This window comes from Dendropsophus ebraccatus, chromosome 7 (assembly GCF_027789765.1).
Source record: "Dendropsophus ebraccatus isolate aDenEbr1 chromosome 7, aDenEbr1.pat, whole genome shotgun sequence".
Lineage (NCBI taxonomy): Eukaryota > Metazoa > Chordata > Amphibia > Anura > Hylidae > Dendropsophus > Dendropsophus ebraccatus.
The window spans coordinates 125,708,594-125,721,157 of record NC_091460.1 but is presented as its reverse complement, the minus strand read 5'-3'; the positions used below and the strand labels follow the sequence as shown (position 1 = coordinate 125,721,157).

The 12,564-nt window shown below is 44.9% G+C and overlaps 1 protein-coding gene across 1 annotated transcript in view; it reads left to right on the top strand.

Annotated features, from left to right (window-relative positions):
• The window catches only part of LOC138797021 (NLR family CARD domain-containing protein 3-like), a 42,020-nt gene extending 29,799 nt beyond the window's left edge, over positions 1–12,221 (top strand). Inside the window, exons 6-7 of the mRNA XM_069976800.1 lie at positions 9,734–9,817; positions 10,365–12,221. Of these exons, the coding sequence (XP_069832901.1) occupies positions 9,734–9,817; positions 10,365–10,722 (442 nt within the window). The 3' untranslated portion in view covers positions 10,723–12,221. The remainder of the gene's footprint in view (positions 1–9,733; positions 9,818–10,364) is intronic.
• The last annotated feature ends 343 nt before the right edge of the window (positions 12,222–12,564 follow it).

The window sequence follows — 12,564 nt, the reverse complement described above, 5'->3', positions numbered from 1 at the left end:
CCTGTATCGTTCATGTGGCCATTTAAATACATTGCTATCGGCTGCAAATTTCCTATGTACATAGGGAGACGTGCAGCCAATAAACAATGACTTATAGGGCTGCACAATAGATGTGATCAGTCGATGAGCAGGCTATTCCCGCTCCTCAGCTATTTACTGACACTTTTACGGGGGGTGATTATAGGACAAAGGATCCCTTGCTGATAATTGGCCGGCGTTTTCAGAGCAAATTACATAGGAGCAGTAAAAGAGCAGAAACTATGGACACTAATATAATCACTGGGCACCTGCTGTAATCGCCCCATGTCTTCTGCAAAATAGATCACCATGCACTTTGGGTTTTACTCGCAGCATGTGGATGAGACTGTTATAATGTCTTCCATTATGTGGCCACTGCACACCAAGACCAGTATTAGCAATAACACCAGTTTACGAGAGACAAATAAAACAATCACACCATAACCACTAGTATTAGCATTGTACTGTTACTGAATACAATCCTGTACTATACAGCCTATGGCTATGTTCACGTGACGTTTTTTTCTGTCTTCGCAAAAAGATGCCCACCGTTTTGAGACTAAATGACTTTTGTCATTACTATGATGGCCGTTGGTACCTTTTGGGTGTGGTTCTGTTTGAAGGTGCATTGAATTTAGTAGTAAAGACGGTGAAAGGACCGTGGGAAAAAATGTGTGTGAACAACTAAAAATAATGTCCAGAATAATTTTCATGACGTTGATGCAAAAAATGTCTGTTATTCAATACACTATGGGGTACTGGCCAGGGCATAAGCCAGGGGAAAGGTGCGGATTTGCCCCTTCTCCCTGGCAAACACCTGCCGTATGCCTTGTTTGCCCGATGGGCCATCAGGGGAAGCTCGGGGGGTGGGGGTGGATGCGTCAAGGTGGGTAGAAGGCCTCCTCTCGCGCCTCATTTTTACGCCTAAATCATGATCCAAATCTACACCTGCTAGATTTAGTAAACTGGCCCGGTGTGCACCTCTTAGAGAATTCGGCTGGGGAAAAGGGTGCGGGGCCTAAGTTAAGACCAGCGTACAGGTACATTAGTCTTCATAAATCCCCCCCTCATGTGTATTGGGCGACCGTCATTCCATTGACTTCAATGCATTCCATTAACTTCAGTTAAAATTTGGTAATAACGGACGTTATAAATTTTTATTTTTTATAAAAGGGGATTCTTTCTTTTTTTTTTTTAATATATAACCTATGGCTCAATCAAAGTTTTCCAGTGAGTCCTCCGGCTGCATCCTCCTTTTCGGCGGCAGGATTCAAATGTCATTTGTTCAGGTTCGCAAACCTGAACTTTCGGCAGGTTCGCTCATCCCTAGTAGATACCAACAGTACACAAGCTTTGCAGACAAAATGATGACAGTGATTTATAATCAGTAACTCACAGTTATCCCCCCCCCCAGTAAAGAGTATCCCTAGTGTAGGTAACCCCCCATGTAGGTACCCCCCATAGGTAGTCCCTGAGTAGTCAGAGTGCTGCATCATTTAACCGTGAGCGCTCATTACCAGTGCTTATAGTTAAAGGGCTAGACGTAGTAACCAGCGGCCCCTGCGGCTTTTTGGGGTACTGAAGCCGGCCCTGTTGTCAACTATTGGCTATTGTCTGCAGTGTTTTTAACTCAGATCCTGGCCACCAATGAAGATATGAATAAAATATTTTGGATCCTTAACTATAGTGTAAGCCTGTGTTTATAATGTGGTTCTGCATGGCAAACAGACAATTTCAGGATATTCTCCCTTTCCTTTCACACCTCCAGCGGACATTATGCAGATCATTCATGCAATACAATAGAGATATTGCTGTGGAACATATACATACATTATTGAGGAAAGACACTTGCAACGTCTTCCTTTAAAGAAATCCTCTCTGCGGAGCGCTTCCTGAATAATAAGATTTATTAGCCTGGACGCTCTGTATGGAGACCCTGCAGTAAGCAAATCAATAGATTCTACGCGTTGTTTGGAGAAGAGCTACATTAATTGTACTTTTTCAAATAGAAGAAACAGACATGCATAGTGCACCTGCAAACAATCTGTATTTATGTTATTACTCAACCAATGCTGCATAACACTTTTTTAAAGGGCCAGGTGAAGTACCCGGTGGGCAACTAAGCCCTCCACGAGCAGGGGGCAATGGCACTTGACTGGGTGCCCATTCTTCCCCAGTTACCCAACTGGCCAGTCCTAGTCTGGCTATATCCCACTCCTCGATATGCGCGATTGTCACAAGATAATCAATGTTAGTCACTTGATTTGCAATTGTGGTTTATCAATTTATTAGTACTAAGATGTGTCTGCAATCAACTTCATTGTTTGAAGAGTATGGAGTGCAAACATCTGCATGGAGTTTTTATGTTACTCCGACACTCTGATATGCTCATTGGCTTCTTATAGTATTGTTCCTAATATTCTCAAGCTCAATTCTCTATCCGCCCAAAGAATTGACATGTTAATTCTTTGGGCAGACGGCGGATTGAGCTTGAGACTATCACTGAGTCAGTGGGACAGGTGGAACTTAAAGTGGAGTCCACCGCATGGCCTCCTCTTGAAATTCCCTTGCATGTTTCATAGTGGGATCATACCCTTACTCTTACACACTGATAGGCTCATTGGCTTGGCTCACTGGGGACAAAAACTGATGTGCGCAACCACAATCCATATACAGCACCGAAAAATAAGCTTTATGGAAACCAGGACATTATTTTCCTGCTTCATGATCACTTATATGCACACAAGAACTAAGTGTTTTTGCAATTTGCAGACATATTTTTTTTTCTGTGAGTATACTTTCCTGTACAGCCTAATAGGAGAATGTAAACCTTTTGTTAGTGCTCCCATATTGCACAGGCCAGAATGTTCGTGAATGTGATCATTTCTTGTATTAGATTTTATTTTTCACATGCTGGTCAGTCTACCAATAGCTACTTTGGAGTTTAGAGTAATGATTGTTAATGTCCTTCACAAATGGTTGGCCAGCTGTGAATTTTTTATCACCTCATAAATTATTACATCTAAGTGGAAACCTAGAATATTGATGAGGATAAAGATCAATTGGTCCATTTGGTATTCCCATACTGCAGACTGTTTTTGTCTTAGGACAGAGCGGTATTTCTCTCAGCCATCTTTCTTATCTTTCAGTAACCTTATACAGTTCTGTTAGCTAGAAGTCAGCGGCATGGCTACCATGGGGGCAGACCACACAACTGCTACGGGGCCTGTGCATACAGTTTCTTGCTATGGGGGCCCTTTAATCTTAGCTACGCCCCTGCTGGAAGAAATATATACTAGTAAATGCTTTAGCCCCAATCTTTCAGTTAGGATTTTAGTTTCCACAGAGCCCCTTTGAAATGGGGTATTCCTATCAGAGTAATTTATGGGATATTCACAAGATATGCTCTGAGACTCCTTAACCTCTGACCCATTGACTGAATGATATTCTCAAGTTCAATCCACCGTCCACCCAAAGAATTTGTGGTGTCCCACCATGGGTGTTACTTGTCTTTACACCCCTCACAAAAGCCTGTACTTCAAAGTAGTGGTGGTGATAAGGAAGTACCTAAGTTTTGCCACTAGATGTCGCTAGTATGTATATTATATGCTTACACACAAAAACACAAAAATGCAACAGCTCACTGCAATGGCAAGATACAGATCCACTACAGACATGAAAATAGTTGAAAGCAGCCCCCCCCCCCCAACTGCTAAAAAAAATTCCCACAAAAATAATAAGGCTCTTGGTAATCATTTGCAAACAGCGTAAACCACCCCACCAACGATAAGGTGGCCCCATGCCGGGGTGGACCCTACATTGTACTCTGGCCTCTCCATGGCATATAATAAGCCTTTGTTCTGGGCATGCAAGATCCATCTTATACTGGCAAAAGCAATTACACCACCTGGGTGGGATGGGTGGAGTGCACGACCAAATAGAGGCAGACAAAGAGCTGAGCAAATTTCAGGGAGTATATGGTGAAGAGGGAATCGGAGAGTGTTTGAACGTTAAGGTGTCTAAGTTTCCTGCGAGGGTGGCCAAGGTTTCTGGACTGGGGGACAGATGAGAAAAAAAGAAGAAATTGTTAGAAGGTTGTGGTCAGAGATTTTATGAGGTGTGCTGGTGAGGTCAGATATGGGGCAGGGGCAGGAAAATATAAGGTCCAGTGTGTGTGACCTTTTTTGTGAGTGGCCATAGAGGACCACTGTGTAAGGCAGAAGGAGAAGGCAGTGAAAGGGGAAACAGTAAGTCAGAAGGGGACAGCCATGTTTCAGTTAGGACCAAGAAGAATAGGTTGTGGTAAAGAAAGAGATAGTGTATGAATGTAAGTTTATTGCAGACAGAGCGTGTGTTCCAGAGTGCAGCAAAAAAAGGGACAGGGGTCGGGGGTCAGGAAGGATGTGCATGGTGTTAGAGGGGCAACGTGATGTAGAGAAAGGTGGACGAAAGGAGGGCAGATGTAGGGCAGATAAGATCTGGTGGGGAGTTTGTTGCTTGGTGTGGGAGGTGGATGGTTAGTGTGAGGGTTAGGGAAGCAAAAGAGAAAGCTTAAAGTGACTGTACCACCAGGGCAGGCTGAAGCACTGGAGGCGGGCCGAACCACCCTTAGTAGGAGGAAACCCTAGCCCCTCTATGATAGGATTCCATTGATTCTGATGGAGTCACGTCATGGAGGGGCTGGGGTTTCTTGGTGCTTCGGCCTGGGCCTGGGCCTGGTGGTATAGTCACTTTAAATGAACATTGTGAGCAAAGAGAGGGAGCAGAGATAAGATTATGGAGGAGCCTTACCTTCTGTTCACTTCTGGTTCAATTCTGGTATTAATTCTGCTATCACACTTAAATGGCTCCCTTCTGTGAAGTTTAGAAGTCTAGTGAAGTCTAGAATGGAGGTCTATCCTCAGGTTGGATAGAAGTTAGGTGACCCCCGTATTGTGTGGTTTTAGTCTAAATATATTTGATGTTAATACCCCTTAAAACAGGTACTCCAACTCCTAATTTTTTTAGTACTAATATTTTGTTACTTGTTAAACAGGATTAGACAGACTGTAGCTAATCAACATCTACATTTACAAGTAGGGAGCAAGATCACAATAAAAACACTGGTCTAGGAATATTAAATGGATATTCTCTTTTTAGCAATTTAAAACCTGTTCACAGGATAGGGGTTAACTAGTGGGTCAGTGGGGGTCAGTTCGTTGAAAGCCCTTTTATGATCCAACGAATTAAGGTAAATTAATGCATGGCTAGCACTTCACTCATTCTCTATGGGGCTTTCGAACATTGCAGCTCAGACGAGAGGCCCAGTCTTGAACTTTACTTATCGTTAAAGGAGAAGTCTGGCAAAGTACTTCTTTCTTTTAAAGGCAGGGGAAGGGGGGAACACAATAACCAGTCGTATAAGGCGACCCCAACTTTTCCAGTTAAAATAGAAAGTTTGGTATATACTTGCCGTATAAGACTACCCCTCATCCAACACATATTAAAATAATAAAAAACATCAGACAGTAGTGAGATCTGAAAGACAGAGAAGGAGCTACAGTTATACCAGTAGGATAAAAGGCCAGACGAATGAAAGAGGGGTGTTTTTCTGGGCACAGCACCACTCTACCATATCTCTTTTTTCCATACCCCAAACACATGCAGCTTGCTTTGCTCTTCATATGGTTGCAGCATAGGGCAGGGATGTGGCTGGTTTTTTTAGCTCCCCCCCCTCCCCCATATGCGGCGACGGCGGATCCTCCAGTCCGGTTCCAAAGTTGTTTAGCACCCACCCCATAAGATGACACCCGGCATATAAGACGACCCCTGACTTTTGAGAAGATTTTCCTAGGTTAAGAAGTAGTCTTATATGCAGGAAAATACTGTGCCTGCAATCCTCTGCATGACCGGGACCCCCATAAGAAGGCATTTTCCCCCGAGTTGTGATGATATCACGACTTGGGGGGAAAATTCCCATCCCGGCTGATGAACAAAGTGCTCAGCCAATTGGTGACTGCAGCTAGTCAATCAACTGGGTCATGACGTTGGCTCTGGTTGAGATTCCAGAGCATGGCAAGGGTCCTGAAGTGGCAATCCGGCGCTAAAGAAGCATAGGGAGAAGTGAGTTGAGAGAGTTTTTTATGTCCCCGCCCCTGCCTTTTAAAAAAAAAAGTACTGTACTTGGCTGGACTTCTCAATTCATGATTACCAGTGTGAAACTGCGGGGAATCACTGGTGTGGCACCACCAGGTCCGTTTTAATACATTGGTGGGCCCAGTGCACAGCCCTCAAGAGTGGGCCCCCCCCTTCCCTTTTGGCACATTGTATAATGTACTGAATTTGCCCCCACACTGTATCAAGAGCCCCAATACATACAGTAGTTACCTTATAACACTATTTCCACCATACAGTGATTACATATTACATAAAAACTGCACTAAACAAAACAGAAAGCTATCATCAATGATACCATTACATAATACCGCCCTAACACTACAACCCTATAACAGAGTGCAGTTACATCCAGTGACTTACCGGGGGCGTCTTCTCCGATCAGAGTCTGTCACCTTTTCTTTTTCTCTCCATCCAGCCTGGGCCACCTTGAAGTCTTCTCCTGGCTGTGAATCTTCTCTCCAGAATCTGCCAGACAAATATTTAAGGCTCCAACACATACAGTAGTTAGGTCCCTTGTACCATTATACAGTAGTTACACCCCTCTGTACCCCTACATAGTTACACCCCTCTGTGCCTCCATAGTTTTAAGGTGTCCCTGTAGTATATAGACCCTCATGTGCTCCTCCAGTTATATACAGCCCTCCTGTGCGCTCCCCCATTAGTATATAGCCCCCCTGTGCACTCTCCCCAGTAGTATATAGCCCCCCTGTGCTCTCCCACAATAGTATATAGCCCCCCTGTGCTCTCGCCCAATAGTATATAGCCCCCCTGTGCTCTCCCACAATAGTATATAGCCCCCCTGTGCTCTCCCCCAATAGTATATAGCCCCCCTGTGCTCTCCCCAATAGTATATAGCCCCCCTGTGCTCTCCCCAATATATAGCCCCCCTGTGCTCTCCCCCATAGTATATAGACCCCTGTGCTCCCCAATAGTATATAGCCCCCCTGTGCGCTCTCCCATTAGTATATAGCCCCCCGTGCTCTCCCACAATAGTATATAGCCCCCCTGTGCTCTCCCCCAATAGTATATAGCCCCCCCTGTGCTCTCCCCCCAATATTATATAGCCCCCCTGTGCTCTCCCCCCAATAGTATATAGCCCCCTGTGCTCCCCCATAGTATATAGCCCCTGTGCTCCCCCATAGTATATATCCCCCTGTGCTCCCCCATAGTATATAGCCCCCTGTGCTCCCCCATAGTATATAGCTCCCCCATAGTATATAGCCCCCTGTGCTCCCCAGTAGAATATAGCCCCCTGTGCTCCCCCATAGTATATAGCTCCCCTGTGCTCCCCAGTAGTATAAGGCTCCCCTGTGCTCCCCCATAGTATATAGCTCCCCTGTGCTCCCCCATAGTATATAGCCCCCTGTGCTCCCCCATAGTATATAGCTCCCCTGTGCTCCCCATAGTATATAGCCCCCTGTGCTCCCCCATAGTATATAGCTCCCCTGTGCTCCCCCATAGTATATAGCCCCCTGTGCTCCCCCATAGTATATAGCCCCCTGTGCTCCCCCATAGTATATAGCTCCCCTGTGCTCCCCCATAGTATATAGCCCCCTGTGCTCCCCCATAGTATATAGCCCCCTGTGCTTCCCCATAGTATATAGTCCCCTGTGCTCCCCCATAGTATATAGCCCCCTGTGCTCCCCCATAGTATATAGCCCCCTGTGCTCCCCCATAGTATATAGCCCCCTGTGCTCCCCCATAGTATATAGCCCCCTGTGCTCCCCCATAGTATATAGCTCCCCTGTGCTCCCCCATAGTATATGTGCTCCCCTCCCATATAACATTGAAAAAAACAAACACTTACTCACCTAGGTCCACGCGTTCCTCTTCTCTTCCCTCTTGTGGCCGCACTACCTGTGGTCACAAGAAGCTGCACTCCCCTTACCCTCGCGCCGACGCTCCAGTGACGTCGGGCGCTAGAGGGAGAGTGCGGCCTCTTGTGACCGCAGGAAGTGCGGCCACAAGAGGGACTGACAGGGAGGGAGCCAATGGCTTTCTCTCTGTCAGTAACGCTGCCGCTGAAGCGCTGAAGCGCTGCCGCAGCAGCAGCAGGCGGGCGGGGGGGCCCTGCAGGGGACGCCATGGAGGGGTAAGTAGATTACCCATCCATGGCGCTCCCCCCTGACAGGCTGGTGGCCGCAGCCCTGTGCGACCGCAATGGTCGCACATAGCAACGGCCGGCCTGCTCGGGGGGGCCCCTTTAACCAGCGGGCCCGGTGCACGTGCACCATGTGCCCTCTGGTTAAAGCGGCCCTGGGCACCACCATAAACATTTAGCACTGCTTTATATACTAGAAGTACTAAACTAGATGAATTGATATTTTGCTTCTTACATCTTTATTCAAGAAGTAAAAGTGATGTGCTGGGAAGGAAGAAAGTCGTAAGACACAATAGGACAATTACCGCGTCTCTGACAGTAGAGTAAAATATTATACCGTACAAGTGTTACCACACACTTAAATGAATGTTCTTTCGGAAGACAGCTTTGAAAGTTTAATTGGGTTGTGCCCATGGCAGAGCTTGTGCCAAGTTTCTGAAAAATCCCTAATTGAGAACAAGTTGTTACTGGGAACTTTTTAATTTAGCTTAAAATGTAGGTTCCCTTTCACATTGTGTGGCCTTCCAGAGACAATTAATGCAGCTTTAAAGGGGTTATCCAGCGCTACAAAAAAATGGCCACTTTCCCCCTACTGTTGTCTCCAGTTTGGGTGGGGTTTTGAAACTCAGTTCCATTGAACTAAATGGAGCTTAATTGCAAACCGCACCTGAACTGGAAACAACAGTAGAGGGAAAAGTGGCCATGTTTTTGTAGCGCTGGATAACCCCTTTAACATGAGATTTTTAAAGTATTGCCTCATATTGGACATTGGTCTTATGAAATTATGAAAGCAAGTTCCCCCTGATTCTATTCATCCACATAAGACCAAAGACGGACTTGGGTATCTGGGGACCACCAGAGGAAATTATCCTGGGGGCCCACCAATGAAGAACCCGTGAATCAACTGCCCACTTCGGAAGAGGGCATCGTACCTGCAGGAGTTTTTTTTAAACATATCTTGCCGCACCAGGAAAACAATAGGTACCCTTTAATAGGTTAAATAGGTTTTATTACCTGGTGTGATTCAGCTTGGCACCACTGCTTCCCACTCTCACTTCTTAGTTGATGCCAAGCTGAATCAGCTCTGCATTTCTGTGTCTCCCACTGAGATCACAGACAACCCCAGGGACAATCCACAAGCCCTAGAGTCATTTTTTATTTAAGTGGGAGACATAGAAGGGGTAAAAGTATACTTACCAGCTCCTAAAGATCCCGGCAACGGAGAACGGCAGCAGCCTGGCCACTGCTCATAGAGTGGAAACCCTTGTTCAGTATCCAACAAAATGAGCTGTCCACTACAGGGGAAGAGGATAGGGCCAAAGTGCAAAAGAAAACAATTTTGCTAATGAAATGTTCTATATTAGCAAATTGCTTACTTTGCATTATCTGATAATAATAGTTTATTTGAAAGAATTGTTTTTATGCATTAACCACATGCAAAAAAATATATTTTTGCAGGCTTGAAGGAAACAACATCAATTACACAGCCATTGAACAGTTCTCTGACATATCTTCATTTAATTCAACCTTATGTCATGTGGTGTAAGTATAACATTGTCAGACATCACAATATACCAGCTTGAAATGGAAGTTTATGATATACTTTACACACATGGGGGGACATTTACTATGGAGTCTAATGTGTGCAACTCTTCTGATGGGGATTGGTGTATATTTTGTTCCAATATCTTGTGTCTGATTTATAAAAATATAGCCCTGCCATAGTGAATGTATCTAAGTAAAAAGTCGCAAAAATTGCGCAATTGTATTTACCTTGTATTGACCAGATGTACAGTAAGCCTCTGCACCTGTACAGTCGCAAATAATAAATTGAGCGCTAATCCCAGATTATGTAAACTTTTGGGTAAATACTCAAAAAAAGCAGATTAAAAAATGTTGCATTTAAAGAAATATTTGCCAGTCGAATACTGGTTCATAAATGGATGAAAAATCCAATTATTCACCAAAAAATAGGCGCAATGCCCATGATAAGTTTCCCCCATTGTCTATAGCTAAATCTAGCTTGTCGAATTCTCAATATATATTATAATATATATAATTTTATTTATTTATTTCTTTTTTATTGCAGATTGCTTGGAAATAACCTCCACCCAGAAAACATTACGGCTCTTAAAGAAAAATCCCAGCAGAGCATTATTGTTGCACATATTGATGAAAAATATGGCAAAGATTTTTGGCAAGGCTGGTGGGACTGGATATTTCAACGATGCAAAATTTGTAATGATGAGAAGATTGTGTCTTTTCTAACAAAGGTGTACAGAGGACTGGGTCTTTGTGACGGAAAGGATACTGAATGGATGAGAGACTGGTATTTGGAGTTGAATAGTTTTCTGCAGAAACGGATACAGCAGTGCTCTAACAGGAACTTAGCCAAAAAGATGGAGGATCTCAGGCATATGTTTCACCAGCAATCAGAAAATCACTGAAATAAACATATTCACATAATTGCTATACCTGACTTCAATCTTGAAGAAGTCCTTTCCTACCTACCGTCATACTTTGAAATAATGCGTTTGACACTGTGGACCACCAGCTCCTCCTCTCCATGCTCCACTCCCTTGGCCTTAAGGACTCTGTTCTCTCCAGGTTTTCTTCCTACCTCTCTGACTGCTCCTTCAGTGTATCCTTCTCTGGCTCTACTTCTTCTCCCTTGTCTCTCTCTGTTGGGGTTCCCCAGGGATCAGTCCTGGGTCCCCTCCTCTTCTCCCTCTATACGGCCCCTATCGTACAGACTATCAGCAGGTTTGGCCTTCAATACCATCTTCACGCCGATGACACCCAGTTATATACCTCCTCATGTGACATCACCCCTGCATTCCTACAAAATACCAGTGACTGTCTATCCGCTCTCTCTAAGACTATGACCTCTCTCTTTCTCAAACTTAATCTCTCTAAAACTGAACTTCTTGTATTCCCTCCCTCTAACAAACCTAAGCCCAACATCTCACTCTCAGTCGGTGGTACCAGCATAACTCCTGTGCATCAAGCTCGATGTCTGGGGGTTATGCTAGACTCTGATCTATCCGTCACTCACTGTATTCAAGCTCTTGCACGCTCCTGTCACCTACATCTCAAAAACATCTCCAGAATCCGCCCATTTCTCACCACTGACACAGCTCAGACTCTGACTGTCGCCCTGATCCATTCTCGTCTTGACTACTGTAACTCCCTACTAATCTGTCTTCCTTTCTCTAAGCTCTCCCCTCTCCAGTCTATCCTGACGCAGCAGCCAGACTCATCTTCCTCTCCAGCTGTTATACTGATGTTTCCCCCTGTGCCAGTCACTGCACTGTTTACCTATTAAATACAGAACACAGTTCAAACTCCTCACCCTCACCCATAAAGCTCTCCACAACTCTGCTCCTCCATACATCTCCTCCTTCATCTCCACCTACCACCCTTCCCATGCTCTGCGTTTGACGAATGACCTTACACTAACATCTTCCATAATCAGAAGCTCACATTCTCGCTTCCAAGACTTCTCTTGTGCTGCACCAGTTCTCTGCAATGCCTTACCAAAAGACCTTAGACTTATCTCCAACTCCCACAGTTTCAAGCGTGTCCTGAAGACCCATCTCTTCAGGAGCGCTTATGATATTCCCTAACCTCGTCTTCCTCTCTGCTATCCTTTCTCCATCCACTCCATAACCTCTTCGGTGCCATGTACTCTCTACCTGAACCATGACAATGGCTTGTGACTGGCTCGCCCAATCACCTATAGGCACTTTGCGACTATGTGCAATGACTGGAACATCGGCAAATAAAGCACTAGTTGCTCTCGTGTCACCCCTATTCATCCTAGTCTGTACGCTCTCGCTAGCTGATCTCTAACTCTGTATCATTTTTATTTTATTTATTGTAAAGTGTAATATAAATATAACCTGTATTGTACATATATATTTAAAAAAGCGATGTGGAATCTTTTGACGCTATACAAATAAATATTATTATTATTAAGGCATGTCTCTTACCTTCCTCCTCGGCGCCATTCTGGTGCTGTTAGTTGTTGTGCTTCATGGTTTGGTGAGACCATTAGGAGCACTGGCGCACCCTTTAGGAACACTGCCTGTCTACATAGCGCCGATCTGGCTGGCCCCCAGCTGGCCTGCTCCATTCATTATCAATAGAAAGGGGCGGTCTGACCAGGGGCAGGTTGGTGCTGTGGGGGCAGGAAGTGCTCCTAACTAGTGCCCCAGTTCTCCTAATGGTCTCACTAGACCATGGAGCACACGACTAACATATCAGCAGGTTGGATTTGTCTATTCATA